This window comes from Taudactylus pleione, unplaced genomic scaffold (genome assembly GCF_031769625.1).
Source record: "Taudactylus pleione unplaced genomic scaffold, aTauple2 ptg000483l, whole genome shotgun sequence".
Lineage (NCBI taxonomy): Eukaryota > Metazoa > Chordata > Amphibia > Anura > Myobatrachidae > Taudactylus > Taudactylus pleione.
Window position 1 is genome coordinate 3,230,403 of NW_028284885.1, and position 23,950 is coordinate 3,254,352.

At 41.3% G+C, this 23,950-nt stretch overlaps 1 protein-coding gene across 1 annotated transcript in view; it reads right to left on the bottom strand.

The window, feature by feature from the left end:
• DNAH14 (dynein axonemal heavy chain 14) overlaps positions 1 to 23,950 on the bottom strand; it is a 1,015,490-nt gene that overhangs the window by 647,013 nt on the left and 344,527 nt on the right. The window contains exon 43 of the mRNA XM_088449338.1: positions 13,956 to 14,185. Coding sequence (XP_088305464.1) covers positions 13,956 to 14,185 — 230 coding nt within the window. The remainder of the gene's footprint in view (positions 1 to 13,955; positions 14,186 to 23,950) is intronic.

Genomic DNA, 23,950 nt, shown 5'->3' on the forward strand with positions numbered 1-23,950 from the left:
GAACTCCACAACCAAACTTTACTCATTTAGCTGTGTATTACGGGAGAACTCCACAACCAAACTTTACACATTTAGCTGTGTATTACGGGAGAACTCTACAACCGAACTTTACTCATTTAGCTGTATATTACGGGAGAACTCTACAACCAAACCTTACTCATTTAGCTGTGTATTATGGGAGAACTCCACAACCAAACCTTACTCATATAGCTGTGAATTACAGGAGAACTCTACAACCAAACTTTACTCATTTAGCTGTGTATTACGGGAGAACTCCACAACCAAACCTTACTCATTTAGCTGTGTATTACGGGAGAACTCTACAACCAAATCTTACTCATTTAGCTGTGTATTACAGGAGAACTCTACAACCAAACCTTACTCATTTAGCTGTGTATTACAGGAGAACTCTACAACCAAACCTTACTCATTTAGCTGTGTATTACGGGAGAACTCTACAACCAAACCTTACTCATTTAGCTGTGTATTACGGGAGAACTCTACAACCAAACCTTACTCATTTAGCTGTGTATTACAGAAGAACTCCACAACCAAACGTTACTCATTTAGCTGTGCATTACGGGAGAACACCACAACCAAACCTTACTCATTTAGCTGTGTATTACGGGAGAACTCCACAATCAAACTTTACACATTTAGCTGTGTATAACGGGAGAACTCCACAACCAAACATTACTCATTTAGCTGTATATTACGGGAGAACTCCACAACCAAACCTTATCCATTTAGCTGTGTATTATGGGAGAACTGCACATCCAAACCTTACTCATTTAGCTGTGTATTACGGGAGAACTCCATAACGAAACTTTACTCATTTAGCTGTGTATTCGCATTTAGCTGTGTATTACGGGAGAACTCCACAACCAAACTTTACTCATTTAGCTGTGTATTACGGGAGAACTCCACAACCAAACTTTACACATTTAGCTGTGTATTACGGGAGAACTCTACAACCGAACTTTACTCATTTAGCTGTGCATTACGGGAGAACTCTACAACCGAACTTTACTCATTTAGCTGTGTATTACGGGAGAACTCCACAACCAAACCTTACTCATTTAGCTGTGTATTACGGGAGAACTCCACAACCAAACTTTACACATTTAGCTGTGTATTAAGGGAGAACTCCACAACCAAACCTTACTCTTTTAGCTGTGTATTACGGGAGAACTCCACAACCAAACTTTTCTCATTTAGCTGTATATTACGGGAGAACTCCACAACCAAACTTTACTCATTTAGCTATATATTACAGGAGAACTCCACAACCAAACCTTACTCATTTAGCTGTATATTACGGGAGAACTCTACAACCAAACTTTACTCATTTAGCTGTATATTACGGGAGAACTCTACAACAAACTTTACACATTTAGCTGTGTATTACGGGAGAACTCTACAACCGAACTTTACTCATTTAGCTGTATATTACGGGAGAACTCTACAACCAAACCTTACTCATTTAGCTGTGTATTACAGAAGAACTCCACAACCAAACCTTACTCATTTAGCTGTGCATTACGGGAGAACACCACAACCAAACCTTACTCATTTAGCTGTGTATTACAGGAGAACTCCACAATCAAACTTTACACATTTAGCTGTGTATAACGGGAGAACTCCACAACCAAACATTACTCATTTAGCTGTATATTACGGGAGAACTCCACAACCAAACCTTATCCATTTAGCTGTGTATTATGGGAGAACTGCACATCCAAACCTTACTCATTTAGCTGTGTATTACGGGAGAACTCCATAACGAAACTTTACTCATTTAGCTGTGTATTCGCATTTAGCTGTGTATTACGGGAGAACTCCACAACCAAACTTTACTCATTTAGCTGTGTATTACGGGAGAACTCCACAACCAAACTTTACACATTTAGCTGTGTATTACGGGAGAACTCTACAACCGAACTTTACTCATTTAGATGTGCATTACGGGAGAACTCTACAACCGAACTTTACTCATTTAGCTGTGTATTACGGGAGAACTCCACAACCAAACCTTACTCATTTAGCTGTGTATTACGGGAGAACTCCACAACCAAACTTTACACATTTAGCTGTGTATTAAGGGAGAACTCCACAACCAAACCTTACTCTTTTAGCTGTGTATTACGGGAGAAGTCCACAACCAAACTTTTCTCATTTAGCTGTATATTACGGGAGAACTCCACAACCAAACTTTACTCATTTAGCTATATATTACAGGAGAACTCCACAACCAAACCTTACTCATTTAGCTGTATATTACGGGAGAACTCTACAACCAAACTTTACTCATTTAGCTGTATATTACGGGAGAACTCTACAACAAAACTTTACACATTTAGCTGTGTATTACGGGAGAACTCTACAACCGAACTTTACTCATTTAGCTGTATATTACGGGAGAACTCTACAACCAAACCTTACTCATTTAGCAGTGTATTATGGGAGAACTCCACAACCAAACCTTACTCATATAGCTGTGTATTACAGGTGAACTCTACAACCAAACTTTACTCATTTAGCTGTGTATTACAGGAGAACTCCACAACCAAACCTTACTCATTTAGCTGTGTATTACGGGAGAACTCTACAACCAAACCTTACTCATTTAGCTGTGTATTACAGGAGAACTCTACAACCAAACCTTACTCATTTAGCTGTGTATTACAGGAGAACTCTACAACCAAACTTTACTCATTTAGCTGTGTATTACGGGAGAACTCTACAACCAAACCTTACTCATTTAGCTGTGTATTACAGGAGAAATCTACAACCAAACCTTACTCATTTAGCTGTGTATTACGGGAGAACTCTACAACCAAACCTTACTCATTTAGCTGTGTATTACAGGAGAACTCCACAACCAAACCTTACTCATTTAGCTGTGTATTACAGAAGAACTCCACAACCAAACCTTACTCATTTAGCTGTGTATTACGGGAGAACTCCACAACCAAACTTTACACATTTAGCTGTGTATAACGGGAGAACTCCACAACCAAACCTTACTAATTTAGCTGTGTATTACGGGAGAACTCCACAACCAAACCTTACTCATTTAGCTGTATATTACGGGAGAACTCCACAACCAAACCTTATCCATTTAGCTGTGTATTATGGGAGAACTCCACATCCAAACCTTACTCATTTAGCTGTGTATTACGGGAGAACTCCACAACCAAACTTTACTCATTTAGCTGTGTATTCTCATTTAGCTGTGTATTACAGGAGAACTCTACAACCAAACCTTACACATATAGCTGTATATTACAGGAGAACTCTACATCTAAACCTTACACATTTAGCTGTGTATTACGGGAGAACTCTACAACCAAACTTTACTCATTTAGCTGTGCATTACGGGAGAACTCTACAACCGAACTTTACTCATTTAGCTGTGTATTACGGGAGAACTCCACAACCAAACCTTACTCATTTAGCTGTGTATTACGGGAGAACTCCACTACCAAACTTTACACATTTAGCTGTGTTGTAAGGGAGAACTCCACAACCAAACCTTACTCTTTTAGCTGTGTATTACGGGAGAACTCCACAACCAAACTTTACTCATTTAGCTGTATATTACGGGAGAACTCTACAACCAAACTTTACTCATTTAGCTATATATTACAGGAGAACTCCAGAACCAAACCTTACTCATTTAGCTGTATATTACGGGAGAACTCTACAACCAAACTTTACTCATTTAGCTGTATATTACGGGAGAACTCTACAACCGAACTTTACACATTTAGCTGTGTATTACGGGAGAACTCTACAACCGAACTTTACTCATTTAGCTGTATATTACGGGAGAACTCTACAACCAAACCTTACTCATTTAGCTGTGTATTATGGGAGAACTCCACAACCAAACCTTACTCATATAGCTGTGTATTACAGGAGAACTCTACAACCAAACCTTACTCATTTAGCTGTGTATTACAGAAGAACTCCACAACCAAACCTTACTCATTTAGCTGTGTATTACGGGAGAACTCCACAACCAAACATTACTCATTTAGCTGTGTATTACGGGAGAATTCCACAATCAAACTTTACACATTTAGCTGTGTATAACGGGAGAACTCCACAACCAAACATTACTCATTTAGCTGTATATTACGGGAGAACTCCACAACCAAACCTTATCCATTTAGCTGTGTATTATGGGAGAACTGCACATCCAAACCTTACTCATTTAGCTGTGTATTACGGGAGAACTCCACAACGAAACTTTACTCATTTAGCTGTGTATTCGCATTTAGCTGTGTATTACGGGAGAACTCCACAACCAAACTTTACTCATTTAGCTGTGTATTACGGGAGAACTCCACAACCAAACTTTACACATTTAGCTGTATATTACGGGAGAACTCTACAACCGAACTTTACTCATTTAGCTGTGCATTACGGGAGAACTCTACAACCGAACTTTATTCATTTAGCTGTGTATTACGGGAGAACTCCACAACCAAACCTTACTCATTTAGCTGTGTATTACGGGAGAACTCTACAACCAAATCTTACTCATTTAGCTCTGTATTACAGGAGAACTCTACAACCAAACCTTACTCATTTAGCTGTGTATTACAGGAGAACTCTACAACCAAACCTTACTCATTTAGCTGTGTATTACGGGAGAACTCTACAACCAAACCTTACTCATTTAGCTGTGTATTACAGGAGAACTCTACAACCAAACCTTACTCATTTAGCTGTGTATTACGGGAGAACTCTACAACCAAACCTTACTCATTTAGCTGTGTATTACGGGAGAACTCTACAACCAAACCTTACTCATTTAGCTGTGTATTACAGAAGAACTCCACAACCAAACGTTACTCATTTAGCTGTGCATTACGGGAGAACACCACAACCAAACCTTACTCATTTAGCTGTGTATTACGGGAGAACTCCACAATCAAACTTTACACATTTAGCTGTGTATAACGGGAGAACTCCACAACCAAACATTACTCATTTAGCTGTATATTACGGGAGAACTCCACAACCAAACCTTATCCATTTAGCTGTGTATTATGGGAGAACTGCACATCCAAACCTTACTCATTTAGCTGTGTATTACGGGAGAACTCCATAACGAAACTTTACTCATTTAGCTGTGTATTCGCATTTAGCTGTGTATTACGGGAGAACTCCACAACCAAACTTTACTCATTTAGCTGTGTATTACGGGAGAACTCCACAACCAAACTTTACACATTTAGCTGTGTATTACGGGAGAACTCTACAACCGAACTTTACTCATTTAGCTGTGCATTACGGGAGAACTCTACAACCGAACTTTACTCATTTAGCTGTGTATTACGGGAGAACTCCACAACCAAACCTTACTCATTTAGCTGTGTATTACGGGAGAACTCCACAACCAAACTTTACACATTTAGCTGTGTATTAAGGGAGAACTCCACAACCAAACCTTACTCTTTTAGCTGTGTATTACGGGAGAACTCCACAACCAAACTTTTCTCATTTAGCTGTATATTACGGGAGAACTCCACAACCAAACTTGACTCATTTAGCTATATATTACAGGAGAACTCCACAACCAAACCTTACTCATTTAGCTGTATATTACGGGAGAACTCTACAACCAAACTTTACTCATTTAGCTGTATATTACGGGAGAACTCTACAACAAAACTTTACACATTTAGCTGTGTATTACGGGAGAACTCTACAACCGAACTTTACTCATTTAGCTGTATATTACGGGAGAACTCTACAACCAAACCTTACTCATTTAGCTGTGTATTACAGAAGAACTACACAACCAAACCTTACTCATTTAGCTGTGCATTACGGGAGAACACCACAACCAAACCTTACTCATTTAGCTGTGTATTACGGGAGAACTCCACAATCAAACTTTACACATTTAGCTGTGTATAACGGGAGAACTCCACAACCAAACATTACTCATTTAGCTGTATATTACAGGAGAACTCCACAACCAAACCTTATCCATTTAGCTGTGTATTATGGGAGAACTGCACATCCAAACCTTACTCATTTAGCTGTGTATTACGGGAGAACTCCATAACGAAACTTTACTCATTTAGCTGTGTATTCGCATTTAGCTGTGTATTACGGGAGAACTCCACAACCAAACTTTACTCATTTAGCTGTGTATTACGGGAGAACTCCACAACCAAACTTTACACATTTAGCTGTGTATTACGGGAGAACTCTACAACCGAACTTTACTCATTTAGATGTGCATTACGGGAGAACTCTACAACCGAACTTTACTCATTTAGCTGTGTATTACGGGAGAACTCCACAACCAAACCTTACTCATTTAGCTGTGTATTACGGGAGAACTCCACAACCAAACTTTACACATTTAGCTGTGTATTAAGGGAGAACTCCACAACCAAACCTTACTCTTTTAGCTGTGTATTACGGGAGAAGTCCACAACCAAACTTTTCTCATTTAGCTGTATATTACGGGAGAACTCCACAACCAAACTTTACTCATTTAGCTATATATTACAGGAGAACTCCACAACCAAACCTTATTCATTTAGCTGTATATTACGGGAGAACTCTACAACCAAACTTTACTCATTTAGCTGTATATTACGGGAGAACTCTACAACAAAACTTTACACATTTAGCTGTGTATTACGGGAGAACTCTACAACCGAACTTTACTCATTTAGCTGTATATTACGGGAGAACTCTACAACCAAACCTTACTCATTTAGCAGTGTATTATGGGAGAACTCCACAACCAAACCTTACTCATTTAGCTGTGTATTACAGGAGAACTCTACAACCAAACCTTACTCATTTAGCTGTGTATTACAGGAGAAATCTACAACCAAACCTTACTCATTTAGCTGTGTATTACGGGAGAACTCTACAACCAAACCTTACTCATTTAGCTGTGTATTACAGGAGAACTCCACAACCAAACCTTACTCATTTAGCTGTGTATTACAGAAGAACTCCACAACCAAACCTTACTCATTTAGCTGTGTATTACGGGAGAACTCCACAACCAAACTTTACACATTTAGCTGTGTATAACGGGAGAACTCCACAACCAAACCTTACTAATTTAGCTGTGTATTACGGGAGAACTCCACAACCAAACCTTACTCATTTAGCTGTATATTACGGGAGAACTCCACAACCAAACCTTATCCATTTAGCTGTGTATTATGGGAGAACTCCACATCCAAACCTTACTCATTTAGCTGTGTATTACGGGAGAACTCCACAACCAAACTTTACTCATTTAGCTGTGTATTCTCATTTAGCTGTGTATTACAGGAGAACTCTACAACCAAACCTTACACATATAGCTGTATATTACAGGAGAACTCTACATCTAAACCTTACACATTTAGCTGTGTATTACGGGAGAACTCTACAACCAAACTTTACTCATTTAGCTGTGCATTACGGGAGAACTCTACAACCGAACTTTACTCATTTAGCTGTGTATTACGGGAGAACTCCACAACCAAACCTTACTCATTTAGCTGTGTATTACGGGAGAACTCCACTACCAAACTTTACACATTTAGCTGTGTTGTAAGGGAGAACTCCACAACCAAACCTTACTCTTTTAGCTGTGTATTACGGGAGAACTCCACAACCAAACTTTACTCATTTAGCTGTATATTACGGGAGAACTCTACAACCAAACTTTACTCATTTAGCTATATATTACAGGAGAACTCCAGAACCAAACCTTACTCATTTAGCTGTATATTACGGGAGAACTCTACAACCAAACTTTACTCATTTAGCTGTATATTACGGGAGAACTCTACAACCGAACTTTACACATTTAGCTGTGTATTACGGGAGAACTCTACAACCGAACTTTACTCATTTAGCTGTATATTACGGGAGAACTCTACAACCAAACCTTACTCATTTAGCTGTGTATTATGGGAGAACTCCACAACCAAACCTTACTCATATAGCTGTGTATTACAGGAGAACTCTACAACCAAACCTTACTCATTTAGCTGTGTATTACAGAAGAACTCCACAACCAAACCTTACTCATTTAGCTGTGTATTACGGGAGAACTCCACAACCAAACCTTACTCATTTAGCTGTGTATTACGGGAGAATTCCACAATCAAACTTTACACATTTAGCTGTGTATAACGGGAGAACTCCACAACCAAACATTACTCATTTAGCTGTATATTACGGGAGAACTCCACAACCAAACCTTATCCATTTAGCTGTGTATTATGGGAGAACTGCACATCCAAACCTTACTCATTTAGCTGTGTATTACGGGAGAACTCCACAACGAAACTTTACTCATTTAGCTGTGTATTCGCATTTAGCTGTGTATTACGGGAGAACTCCACAACCAAACTTTACTCATTTAGCTGTGTATTACGGGAGAACTCCACAACCAAACTTTACACATTTAGCTGTATATTACGGGAGAACTCTACAACCGAACTTTACTCATTTAGCTGTGCATTACGGGAGAACTCTACAACCGAACTTTATTCATTTAGCTGTGTATTACGGGAGAACTCCACAACCAAACCTTACTCATTTAGCTGTGTATTACGGGAGAACTCTACAACCAAATCTTACTCATTTAGCTCTGTATTACAGGAGAACTCTACAACAAAACTTTACACATTTAGCTGTGTATTACGGGAGAACTCTACAACCGAACTTTACTCATTTAGCTGTATATTACGGGAGAACTCTACAACCAAACCTTACTCATTTAGCTGTGTATTACAGAAGAACTCCACAACCAAACCTTACTCATTTAGCTGTGCATTACGGGAGAACACCACAACCAAACCTTACTCATTTAGCTGTGTATTACGGGAGAACTCCACAATCAAACTTTACACATTTAGCTGTGTATAACGGGAGAACTCCACAACCAAACATTACTCATTTAGCTGTATATTACAGGAGAACTCCACAACCAAACCTTATCCATTTAGCTGTGTATTATGGGAGAACTGCACATCCAAACCTTACTCATTTAGCTGTGTATTACGGGAGAACTCCATAACGAAACTTTACTCATTTAGCTGTGTATTCGCATTTAGCTGTGTATTACGGGAGAACTCCACAACCAAACTTTACTCATTTAGCTGTGTATTACGGGAGAACTCCACAACCAAACTTTACACATTTAGCTGTGTATTACGGGAGAACTCTACAACCGAACTTTACTCATTTAGATGTGCATTACGGGAGAACTCTACAACCGAACTTTACTCATTTAGCTGTGTATTACGGGAGAACTCCACAACCAAACCTTACTCATTTAGCTGTGTATTACGGGAGAACTCCACAACCAAACTTTACACATTTAGCTGTGTATTAAGGGAGAACTCCACAACCAAACCTTACTCTTTTAGCTGTGTATTACGGGAGAACTCCACAACCAAACTTTTCTCATTTAGCTGTATATTACGGGAGAACTCCACAACCAAACTTTACTCATTTAGCTATATATTACAGGAGAACTCCACAACCAAACCTTACTCATTTAGCTGTATATTACGGGAGAACTCTACAACCAAACTTTACTCATTTAGCTGTATATTACGGGAGAACTCTACAACAAAACTTTACACATTTAGCTGTGTATTACGGGAGAACTCTACAACCGAACTTTACTCATTTAGCTGTATATTACGGGAGAACTCTACAACCAAACCTTACTCATTTAGCAGTGTATTATGGGAGAACTCCACAACCAAACCTTACTCATATAGCTGTGTATTACAGGTGAACTCTACAACCAAACTTTACTCATTTAGCTGTGTATTACAGGAGAACTCCACAACCAAACCTTACTCATTTAGCTGTGTATTACGGGAGAACTCTACAACCAAACCTTACTCATTTAGCTGTGTATTACAGGAGAACTCTACAACCAAACCTTACTCATTTAGCTGTGTATTACAGGAGAACTCTACAACCAAACTTTACTCATTTAGCTGTGTATTACGGGAGAACTCTACAACCAAACCTTACTCATTTAGCTGTGTATTACAGGAGAAATCTACAACCAAACCTTACTCATTTAGCTGTGTATTACGGGAGAACTCTACAACCAAACCTTACTCATTTAGCTGTGTATTACAGGAGAACTCCACAACCAAACCTTACTCATTTAGCTGTGTATTACAGAAGAACTCCACAACCAAACCTTACTCATTTAGCTGTGTATTACGGGAGAACTCCACAACCAAACTTTACACATTTAGCTGTGTATAACGGGAGAACTCCACAACCAAACCTTACTAATTTAGCTGTGTATTACGGGAGAACTCCACAACCAAACCTTACTCATTTAGCTGTATATTACGGGAGAACTCCACAACCAAACCTTATCCATTTAGCTGTGTATTATGGGAGAACTCCACATCCAAACCTTACTCATTTAGCTGTGTATTACGGGAGAACTCCACAACCAAACTTTACTCATTTAGCTGTGTATTCTCATTTAGCTGTGTATTACAGGAGAACTCTACAACCAAACCTTACACATATAGCTGTATATTACAGGAGAACTCTACATCTAAACCTTACACATTTAGCTGTGTATTACGGGAGAACTCTACAACCAAACTTTACTCATTTAGCTGTGCATTACGGGAGAACTCTACAACCGAACTTTACTCATTTAGCTGTGTATTACGGGAGAACTCCACAACCAAACCTTACTCATTTAGCTGTGTATTACGGGAGAACTCCACTACCAAACTTTACACATTTAGCTGTGTATTAAGGGAGAACTCCACAACCAAACCTTACTCTTTTAGCTGTGTATTACGGGAGAACTCCACAACCAAACTTTACTCATTTAGCTGTATATTACGGGAGAACTCTACAACCAAACTTTAATCATTTAGCTATATATTACAGGAGAACTCCAGCACCAAACCTTACTCATTTAGCTGTATATTACGGGAGAACTCTACAACCAAACTTTACTCATTTAGCTGTATATTACGGGAGAACTCTACAACCGAACTTTACACATTTAGCTGTGTATTACGGGAGAACTCTACAACCGAACTTTACTCATTTAGCTGTATATTACGGGAGAACTCTACAACCAAACCTTACTCATTTAGCTGTGTATTACGGGAGAACTCCACAACCAAACCTTACTCATATAGCTGTGTATTACAGGAGAACTCTACAACCAAACCTTACTCATTTAGCTGTGTATTACAGAAGAACTCCACAACCAAACCTTACTCATTTAGCTGTGTATTACGGGAGAACTCCACAACCAAACCTTACTCATTTAGCTGTGTATTACGGGAGAACTCCACAATCAAACTTTACACATTTAGCTGTGTATAACGGGAGAACTCCACAACCAAACATTACTCATTTAGCTGTATATTACGGGAGAACTCCACAACCAAACCTTATCCATTTAGCTGTGTATTATGGGAGAACTGCACATCCAAACCTTACTCATTTAGCTGTGTATTACGGGAGAACTCCACAACGAAACTTTACTCATTTAGCTGTGTATTCGCATTTAGCTGTGTATTACGGGAGAACTCCACAACCAAACTTTACTCATTTAGCTGTGTATTACGGGAGAACTCCACAACCAAACTTTACACATTTAGCTGTGTATTACGGGAGAACTCTACAACCGAACTTTACTCATTTAGCTGTGCATTACGGGAGAACTCTACAACCGAACTTTATTCATTTAGCTGTGTATTACGGGAGAACTCCACAACCAAACCTTACTCATTTAGCTGTGTATTACGGGAGAACTCCACAACCAAACTTTACACATTTATCTGTGTATTAAGGGAGAACTCCACAACCAAACCTTACTCTTTTAGCTGTGTATTACGGAAGAACTCCACAACCAAACTTTTCTCATTTAGCTGTATATTACGGGAGAACTCCACAACCAAACTTTACTCATTTAGCTATATATTACAGGAGAACTCCACAACCAAACCTTACTCATTTAGCTGTATATTACGGGAGAACTCTACAACCAAACTTTACTCATTTAGCTGTATATTACGGGAGAACTCTACAACCAAACTTTACACATTTAGCTGTGTATTACGGGAGAACTCTACAACCGAACTTTACTCATTTAGCTGTATATTACGGGAGAACTCTACAACCAAACCTTACTCATTTAGCAGTGTATTACGGGAGAACTCCACAACCAAACCTTACTCATATAGCTGTGTATTACAGGAGAACTCTACAACCAAACTTTACTCATTTAGCTGTGTATTACAGGAGAACTCCACAACCAAACTTTACTCATTTAGCTGTGTATTACGGGAGAACTCTACAACCAAACCTTACTCATTTAGCTGTGTATTACAGGAGAACTCTACAACCAAACCTTACTCATTTAGCTGTGTATTACAGGAGAACTCTACAACCAAACCTTACTCATTTAGCTGTGTATTACGGGAGAACTCTACAACCAAACCTTACTCATTTAGCTGTGTATTACAGGAGAACTCTACAACCAAACCTTACTCATTTAGCTGTGTATTACGGGAGAACTCTACAACCAAACCTTACTCATTTAGCTGTGTATTACAGGAGAACTCCACAACCAAACCTTACTCATTTAGCTGTGTATTACAGAAGAACTCCACAACCAAACCTTATCCATTTAGCTGTGTATTATGGGAGAACTCCACATCCAAACCTTACTCATTTAGCTGTGTATTACGGGAGAACTCCACAACCAAACTTTACTCATTTAGCTGTGTATTCTCATTTAGCTGTGTATTACAGGAGAACTCTACAACCAAACCTTACACATATAGCTGTATATTACAGGAGAACTCTACAACTAAACCTTACACATTTAGCTGTGTATTACGGGAGAACTCTACAACCAAACTTTACTCATTTAGCTGTGTATTACGGGAGAACTCCACAACCAAACTTTACTAATTTAGCTGTGTATTACGGGAGAACTCCACAACCAAACTTTACTCATTTAGCTGTGTATTACGGGAGAACTCCACAACCAAACTTTACACATTTAGCTGTGTATTACGGGAGAACTCCACAACCAAACTTTACTCATTTAGCTGTGTATTACGGGAGAACTCCACAACCAAACTTTACTCATTTAGCTGTGTATTACTGGAGAACTCCACAACCAAACTTTACACATTTAGCTGTGTATTACGGGAGAACTCCACAACCAAACTTTACACATTTAGCTGTGTATTACGGGAGAACTCCACAGCCAAACCTTACTCATTTAGCTGTGTATTACGGGAGAACTCTACAACCAAACATTACTCATTTAGCTGTATAATCCGGGAGAACTCTACAACCAAACATTACTCATTTAGCTGTATATTACGGGAGAACTCTACAACCAAACTTTACACATTTAGCTGTGTATTACGGGAGAACTCCACAACCAAACTTTACACATTTAGCTGTGTATTACGGGAGAGCTCCACAACCAAACTTTACACATTTAGCTGTGTATTACGGGAGAGCTCCACAACCAAACTTTACTCATTTAGCTGTGATTAATGGACGGTGCTGTCTGAAACGTGCCATAATATCACTTGTATGCTCTCATTTTCTTGATTTTTGAAACATGTTTAGCCCGCAATAAGGCTGCCACCTCTCTAAGCTCTTTAAAAGCTTGATATAGAGTTGTCCATTTGCACCAAGTAAAAATGCAACTTGCACATGTGCAAAAAATGTATCTGCATTTAGAGTTGGGCGTCTACATAGATCTTTGGGGAAGGTGGTAAATGGATGAATCACATGTATAAGAGACCACTAAAGAAGCATAATAGGGATGGGACTGGGGACAAGGGCATTTGGGCGCAGAAGATGGGCATCATGAAGATGTGCGGCTGGTAACAGATGATAAATTGGGCATACTGAGGTTGGACATATCTTACCGCTGGCGGGGTCTCCTTCAAACAAGTCGTGCACAAAGTTGCTGAAGTCATGGGTTACATTCACCAGGGACTCGTCTCTGGCCTTCAAACCAATGAGGGAGTCTCCTTCTTGCTCGTCCTCCCGGGTCAGGATGCCTCCGAACGCCCATGTAAACGCAAAGACGTAGAGCTTCCCCAGCAACGGTGTTAGCTTCCCAGGGTTATTCTCCAAATACCACTTCTGTTCTTCCCTATAAATGAAAATACATGTGTCATTTTATAAATCACCTTATATTTGTCACTGTATGTTTCCTATAACATCTCCCCATCTGTGATACATGTTTAACTCCATGTTTCAGCCGCCAAGGGGAATGATCACAAGTCGGATGGAATTGCTCCCATATTGTGTACTTCGGAGGAAAAAAGCGGATATACTCCGCAGACAGAGTTGTACGCATCTCTGTGGTAGGAGCGACAGACGTTTGGTTTCATGGCCGTCATCGTTATCTGTGCGCGCCTGCCCCAGACATATCGCTAGTGCAAAAGATCCATCTGACAATGGGCGTATTTTGCGCATGCACAACTCAACACAGACTGTAGTCCCGCCAACGCCCCCTCTCTTTGTCTACGTGCGAGCGCCACATTACCACCCAGTATCACCACTTCAGCCACCAGTGGAGAGACAATTCAGCCATGTATGACTCTGCGTTGCTCATACCAGTGTACGTTCGGCTCTTGAGTATACGCAGTGCAAAAACACGCAAGATATGTTCACAAAACTCTGCATCAGATCCTCATTGTCCAAGTCAAACAGCTGCCACGTCTTCTTCTGAACACTTTGCTTTTGTCGTTCCATCAGATTCTCATCTGGAGGTCGGGTACCTTGGGGAAGCCCACTAGGCTATCAGTGCCCATAGGTCAAACATTGATTCTAGGGCTTTTCCACTTAGAATGTGCACCCACCCCAGGTCCTGACCTTCCAATGATGTTATAGAGAAAGCATGAGCAGAGGGAAGACGCTCACTCTCTGCAGAGCATGTGTCTATGGCAGATAGAGCACAGTCATAAAGACGGGTGTTTGGCGCAGTAGCCCAGGGTCAGACCTGAAATGCGGCTCGGACAGTCCTCAATTAGACTCAAATAAAGGGCCTGATTCATTGGTGGATGCGGCAGTGGCTACAGCCGCGCCTGTATCTTTATGCTAATGCTGCTCCCAATTCTTAGCAACTGATATGTCCACTTGCAGCGTCTTAAGACAGTATATTTCCGTCACTGCGCATCATTAAGCGCCACCATTGGTCGCACCATCAAAACTTGCACAAGCCCCATTGTAGGTGAAGTATCTTCATTTGAGTGCAGCCTCTTGTGTGAGTGACTCTGCGTTCCAGTACACAGCCGTTCTCAGCGACACTCCCATGTCAGCGTCGCCATCCCCCCATTATCTCCTGGGAACTAAAATTCTCAGACTCTGCGTCCGATTCTGTGCCACGTCTCTGTGCGCAGACAAATCAGAACTCATGCGCTATACGACTCGAACACATGCGCAGTACAAAAGTCATCGGCCAACTGCGCACATATCGGCACTGCGTAAGGCCCAAAATGAGCCAGAGATGAGGAGCTCGGCACCTAACCAGAACGTTATACAGATTCACATGAGAAGAATCTGCTGCATGCCTGAGAACGTTATACAGATTCACATAAGAAGGGTCAGCTGCACGCATGAGAACATTACACAGATTCACGTGAGAAGTCTCTGCTGCACGCATGAGAACATAATACAGATTCACATGAGAAGACTCTGCTGCATGCATGAGAACGTTATACAGATTCACATGAGAAGACTCTGCTGCACGCATGAGAACAATATACAGATTCACATGAGAAGACTCTGCCGCATGCATGAGAAAGTTACACAGATTCACGTGAGAAGACTCTGCTCCACGCATGAGAATGTTATACAGATTCACATGAGAAGACTCTGCTCCACGCATGAGAATGTTATACAGATTCACAAGAGAAGACTCTGCTGCACGCAAGAGAATGTTATACAGATTCACATGAGAAGACTCTGCTGCACGCTAGAGAACATTACACAGATTCACATGAGAAGACTGCAGCACGCATGAGAACGTTATACAGATTCACATAAGAAGACCCTGCTGCACGCATGAGAACGTTATACAGATTCTAATGAGAAGACTGCAGCACGCATGAGAATGTTACACAGATTCATATGAGAAGACTCTGCTGCACACATGAGAACGTTACACAGATTCACATGAGAAGACCCTGCTGCACGCATGAGAACGTTATACAGATTCTCATGAGAAGACTGCAGCACGCATGAGAATGTTGCACAGATTCATATGAGAAGACTCTGCTGCACACATGAGAACGTTACACAGATTCACATAAGAAGACTCAGCTGTCTGCATAAGAACGTTACACAGATTCAAGTGAGAAGACTCTGCTGCACGCATAAGAACGTTACACAGATTCACAAAAGAAGACTGCTGTACGCATGAGAACGTTATACAGATTCGCATGAGAAGACTGCAGCACGCATGAGAACGTTACACAGATTCACGTGAGAAGACTCTGCTGCACGCATAAGAACGTTACACAGATTCATATGAGAAGACTCTGCTGCACACATGAGAAAGTTACACAGATTCACATGAGAAGACTCTGCTGCACACATGAGAACGTTACAAAGATTCACATGAGAAGACTCTGCCGCATGCATGAGAAAGTTACACAGATTCACAAGAGAAGACTCTGCTGCACGCAATAGAACGTTACACAGATTCACATAAGACTCAGCTGCACGCATAAGAACGTTACACAGATTCATATGAGAAGACTCTGCTGCACACATGAGAAAGTTACACAGATTCACATGAGAAGACTCTGCTGCACACATGAGAATGTTACACAGATTCACATAAGAAGACTGCTGTACGCATGACAACGTTATACAGATTCGCATGAGAAGACTGCAGCACGCATGAGAACGGTACACAGATTCACGTGAGAAGACTCTGCTGCACGCATAAGAACGTTACAGATTCATATGAGAAGACTCTGCTGCACACATGAGAAAGTTACACAGATTCAAATGAGAAGACTCTGCTGCACACATGAGAACGTTACACAGATTCACATGAGAAGACTCTGCCGCATGCATTAGAAAGTTACACAGATTCACATGAGAAGACCCTGCTGCATGCGTGAGAACGTTATACAGATTCACATGAGAAGACTCTGCTGCACGCAATAGAAAGTTACACAGATTCACATAAGAAGACTCAGCTGCACGCATAAGACTGTTACACAGATTCATATGAGAAGACTCTGCTGCACACATGAGAAAGTTACACAGATTCACATGAGAAGACTCTGCTGCACACAAGAGAAAGTTACACAGATTCACATGAGAAGACTCTGCCGCATGAATGAGAAAGTTACACAGATTCACATGAGAAGACTCTGCTGCACGCAAGAGAATGTTATACGGATTCACATGAGAAGACTCTGCTGCACGCAAGAGAACGTTATACAGATTCACATGAGAAGACTGCAGCACGCATGAGAATGTTACACAGATTCATAAGAGAAGACTGCAGCACGCATGAGAATGTTACACAGATTCAAATGAGAAGACTCTGCTGCACACATGAGAACGTTACACAGATTCACATAGGAAGACTCAGCTGCACGCATAAGAACGTTACACAGATTCACGTGAGAAGACTCTGCTGCACGCATCAAAACGTTACACAGATTCACCTGAGAAGACTCTGTTGCATGCATGAGAACGTGATACAGATTCACATGAGAAGACCCTGCTGCACACATGAGAACGTTACACAGATTTATATGAGAAGACTCTGCTGCACGCATGAGAACATTACACAGATTCACATAAGAAGACTCAGCTGCATGCATGAGAACGTTACACAGATTCACATGCGAAGACTCTGCTGCACACATGAGAACGTTACAAAGATTCACATAAGAAGAACCTGCTGCACGCATGAGAACGTTATACAGATTCATGTGAGAAGACTCTGCTGCACGCTTAAGAACGTTACACAGATTCATATGAGAAGACTGCTGCACACATGAGAACGTTACACAGATTCACATGAGAAGACTCTGCTGCACACATGAGAATGTTACACAGATTCACATAAGAAGACTCTGCTGCACGCAAAAGAACGTTACAAATACAGTATTCACATGAGAAGACTCTGCTGCCCGCATGAGAACGTTACACAGATTCACATGAGAAGACTCTGCTGCACACATCAGAACGTTACACAGATTCACATGAGAAGACTCTGTTGCACGCATGAGAACGTGATACAGATTCACATGAGAAGACCCTGCTGCACGCGTGAGAACGTTATACAGATTCACATGAGAAGACTCTGCCGCATGCATGAGAAAGTTACACAGATTCACATGAGAAGACTCTGCTGCACACATGAGAACGTTACACAGATTCACATAAGAAGACTCTGCTGCACGCATAAGAACGTTACAAATACAGTATTCACATGAGAAGACTCTGCTGCACGCATGAGAACGTTACACAGATTCACATAAGAAGACTCTGCTGCACGCATCAGAACGTTACACAGATTCACCTGAGAAGACTCTGTTGCATGCATGAGAACGTGATACAGATTCACAAGAGAAGACCCTGCTGCACACATGAGAACGTTACACAGATTCACATAAGAAGACTCTGTTGCATGCATGAGAACGTTACACAGATTCATATGAGAAGACTCTGCTGCACGCATGAGAACATTACACAGATTCACATAAGAAGACTCAGCTGCACGCATGAGAACGTTACACAAATTCACATGAGAAGACTCTGCTGCACACATGAGAACGTTACAAAGATTCACATGAGAAGAACCTGCTGCACGCATGAGAACGTTATACAGATTCATGTGAGAAGACTCTGCTGCACGCTTAAGAACGTTACACAGATTCATATGAGAAGACTCTGCTGCACACATCAGAACGTTACACAGATTCACATGAGAAGACAGCTGCACACATGAGAACGTTACACAGATTCACGTGAGAAGACTCTGCTGCACGCATAAGAACGTTACAAATACAGTATTCACATGAGAAGACTCTGCTGCACGCATGAGAACATTACACAGATTCACGTGAGAAGACTCTGCTGCACGCATAAGAACGTTACACAGATTCATATGAGAAGACTCTGCTGCACACATGAGAAAGTTACACAGATTCACATGAGAAGACTCAGCTGCATGCATAAGACGTTACACAGATTCACATGAGAAGACCCTGCTGCACGCGTGAGAACGTTATACAGATTCACATGAGAAGACTCTGCTGCACGCAATAGAACGTTATACAGATTCACATGAGAAGACTCTGCTGCACACATGAGAACGTTACACAGATTCACATAAGAAGACTCTGCTGCACGCATGAGAACGTTACACAGATTCACATAAGAAGACTCAGCTGCACGCAAAAGAACGTTACACAGATTCATATGAGAAGACTCTGCTGCACACATGAGAAAGTTAGACAGATTCACACGAGAAGACTCTGCTGCATGCATGAGAACGTTATACAGATTCACGTGAGAAGACTGCTGCACGCATGAGAACGTTATACAGATTCACATGAGAAGACTCTGCCGCATGCATGAGAAAGTTACACAGATTCACGTGAGAAGACTCTGCTCCACGCATGAGAATGTTATACAGATTCACATGAGAAGACTCTGCTCCATGCATGAGAATGTTATACAGATTCACATGAGAAGACTCTGCTGCACGCAAGAGAATGTTATACAGATTCACATGAGAAGACTCTGCTGCACACTAGAGAACGTGATACAGATTCACATGAGAAGACTGCTGCACGCATGAGAACGTTACACAGATTCACATAAGACTCAGCTGCATGCATGAGAACGTTACACAGATTCACATGAGAAGACTCTGCTGCACGCATGAGAACATTACACAGATTCACATAAGAAGACTCAGCTGCACGCATGAGAACGTTACACAGATTCACATGAGAAGACTCTGCTGCACACATGAGAACGTTACAAAGATTCACATAAGAAGAACCTGCTGCACGCAATAGAACGTTACACAGATTCACATGAGAAGACTCCGCTGCACAAATGAGAACGTTACAGAGATTCACATAAGAAGAACCTGCTGCATGCATGAGAACGTTACACAGATTCATATGAGAAGACTCTGCTGCACGCATGAGAACATTACACAGATTCACATAAGAAGACTCAGCTGCACGCATGAGAACGTTACACAGATTCACATGAGAAGACTCTCCTGCACACATGAGAACGTTACAAAGATTCACATAAGAAGAACCTGCTGCACGCATGAGAACGTTATACAGATTCATGTGAGAAGACTCTGCTGCACGCTTAAGAACGTTACACAGATTCATATGAGAAGACTGCTGCACACATGAGAACGTTACACAGATTCACATGAGAAGACTCTGCTGCACACATGAGAACGTTACAAAGATTCACATAAGAAGAACCTGCTGCACGCATGAGAACGTTATACAGATTCACATGAGAAGACTCTGCTGCACGCAATAGAACGTTACACAGATTCACATGAGAAGACCCTGCTGCACGCGTGAGAACGTTATACAGATTCACATGAGAAGACTCTGCTGCACGCAATAGAACGTTATACAGATTCACATGAGAAGACTCTGCTGCACGCGTGAGAACGTTACACAGATTCACATAAGAAGACCCTGCTGCACGCATGAGAACGTTATACAGATTCGCTTGAGAAGTCTGCAGCACGCATGAGCATGTTACACAGATTCATATGAGAAGACTGCTGCACACATGAGAACGTTACACAGATTCACATAAGAAGACTCAGCTGCATGCATAAGAACGTTACACAGATTCACGTGAAAAGACTCTGCCGCACGCATAAGAATGTTACACAGATTCACATAAGAAGACCCTGCTGTACGCATGAGAACGTTATACAGATTCGCATGAGAAGACTGCAGCACGTATGAGAATGTTACACAGATTCATATGAGAAGACTCTGCTGCACACATGAGAACGTTACACAGATTCACATAAGAAGACTCAGCTGCACGCATAAGAACGTTACACAGATTCATATGAGAAGACTCTGCTGCACACATGAGAAAGTTACACAGATTCACATGAGAAGACTCTGCTGCATGCATGAGAACGTTATACAGATTCACATGAGAAGACTCTGCCGCATGCATGAGAAAGTTACACAGATTCACGTGAGAAGACTCTGCTTCACGCATGAGAATGTTATACAGATTCACATGAGAAGACTCTGCTCCACGCATGAGAATGTTATACAGATTCACATGAGAAGACTCTGCTGCACGCTAGAGAACGTTATACAGATTCACATGAGAAGACACTGCTGCACGCATGAGAACGTTACACAGATTCACATAAGAAGACTCAGCTGCACGCATGAGAACGTTACACAGATTGATATGAGAAGACTCTGCTGCACACATGAGAACGTTACACAGATTCACATAAGAAGACCCTGCTGCACGCATGAGAACGTTATACAGATTCTCATGAGAAGACTGCAGCACGCATGAGAATGATACACAGATTCATATGAGAAGACTCTGCTGCACACATGAGAACGTTACACAGATTCACATAAGAAGACTCAGCTGCCTGCATAAGAACGTTACACAGATTCACGTGAGAAGACTCTGCTGCACGCATAAGAACGTTACACAGATTCACATAAGAAGACTGCTGTACGCATGAGAACGTTATACAGATTTGCATGAGAAGACTGCAGCACGCATGAGAACGTTACACAGATTCACGTGAGAAGACTCTGCTGCACGCATAAGAACGTTACACAGATTCACATAAGAAGACTGCTGTACGCATGAGAACGTTATACAGATTTGCATGAGAAGACTGCAGCACGCATGAGAATGATACACAGATTCATATGAGAAGACTCTGCTGCACACATGAGAAAGTTACACAGATTCACATGAGAAGACTCTGCTGCACACATGAGAACGTTACACAGATTCACATGAGAAGACTCTGCCGCATGCATGAGAAAGTTACACAGATTCACATGAGAAGACCCTGCTGCACGCGTGAGAACGTTATACAGATTCACATGAGAAGACTCTGCTGCACGCAATAGAACGTTACACAGATTCACATAAGAAGACTCAGCAGCACGCATAAGAACGTTACACAGATTCATATGAGAAGACTCTGCTGCACACATGAGAAAGTTACACAGATTCACATAAGAAGACTCTGCTGTACACATGAGAACGTTACACAGATTCACATGAGAAGACTATGCCGCATGAATGAGAAAGTTTCACAGGTTCACATGAGAAGACTCTGCTGCACGCAAGATTATGTTATACAGATTCACATGAGAAGACTCTGCTGCACGCAAGAGAACGTTATAGATTCACATGAGAAGACTGCAGCACACATGAGAATGTTACACAGATTCATATGAGAAGACTGCAGCACGCATGAGAATGTTACACAGATTCAAATGAGAAGACTCTGCTGCACGCTTAAGAACGTTACACAGATTCATATGAGAAGACTGCTGCACACATGAGAACGTTACACAGATTCACATGAGAAGACTCTGCTGCACACATGAGAACGTTACAAAGATTCACATAAGAAGAACCTGCTGCACGCATGAGAACGTTATACAGATTCACATGAGAAGACTCTGCTGCACGCAATAGAACGTTACACAGATTCACATGAGAAGACCCTGCTGCACGCGTGAGAACGTTATACAGATTCACATGAGAAGACTCTGCTGCACGCAATAGAACGTTATACAGATTCACATGAGAAGACTCTGCTGCACGCGTGAGAACGTTACACAGATTCACATAAGAAGACCCTGCTGCACGCATGAGAACGTTATACAGATTCGCATGAGAAGTCTGCAGCACGCATGAGCATGTTACACAGATTCATATGAGAAGACTTCTGCACACATGAGAACGTTACACAGATTCACATAAGAAGACTCAGCTGCATGCATAAGAACGTTACACAGATTCACGTGAAAAGACTCTGCCGCACGCATAAGAATGTTACACAGATTCACATAAGAAGACCCTGCTGTACGCATGAGAACGTTATACAGATTCGCATGAGAAGACTGCAGCACGTATGAGAATGTTACACAGATTCATATGAGAAGACTCTGCTGCACACATGAGAACGTTACACAGATTCACATAAGAAGACTCAGCTGCACGCATAAGAACGTTACACAGATTCATATGAGAAGACTCTGCTGCACACATGAGAAAGTTACACAGATTCACATGAGAAGACTCTGCTGCATGCATGAGAACGTTATACAGATTCACATGAGAAGACTCTGCCGCATGCATGAGAAAGTTACACAGATTCACGTGAGAAGACTCTGCTCCACGCATGAGAATGTTATACAGATTCACATGAGAAGACTCTGCTCCACGCATGAGAATGTTATACAGATTCACATGAGAAGACTCTGCTGCACGCTAGAGAACGTTATACAGATTCACATGAGAAGACACTGCTGCACGCATGAGAACGTTACACAGATTCACATAAGAAGACTCAGCTGCACGCATGAGAACGTTACACAGATTGATATGAGAAGACTCTGCTGCACACATGAGAACGTTACACAGATTCACATAAGAAGACCCTGCTGCACGCATGAGAACGTTATACAGATTCTCATGAGAAGACTGCAGCACGCATGAGAATGATACACAGATTCATATGAGAAGACTCTGCTGCACACATGAGAACGTTACACAGATTCACATAAGAAGACTCAGCTGCCTGCATAAGAACGTTACACAGATTCACGTGAGAAGACTCTGCTGCACGCATAAGAACGTTACACAGATTCACATA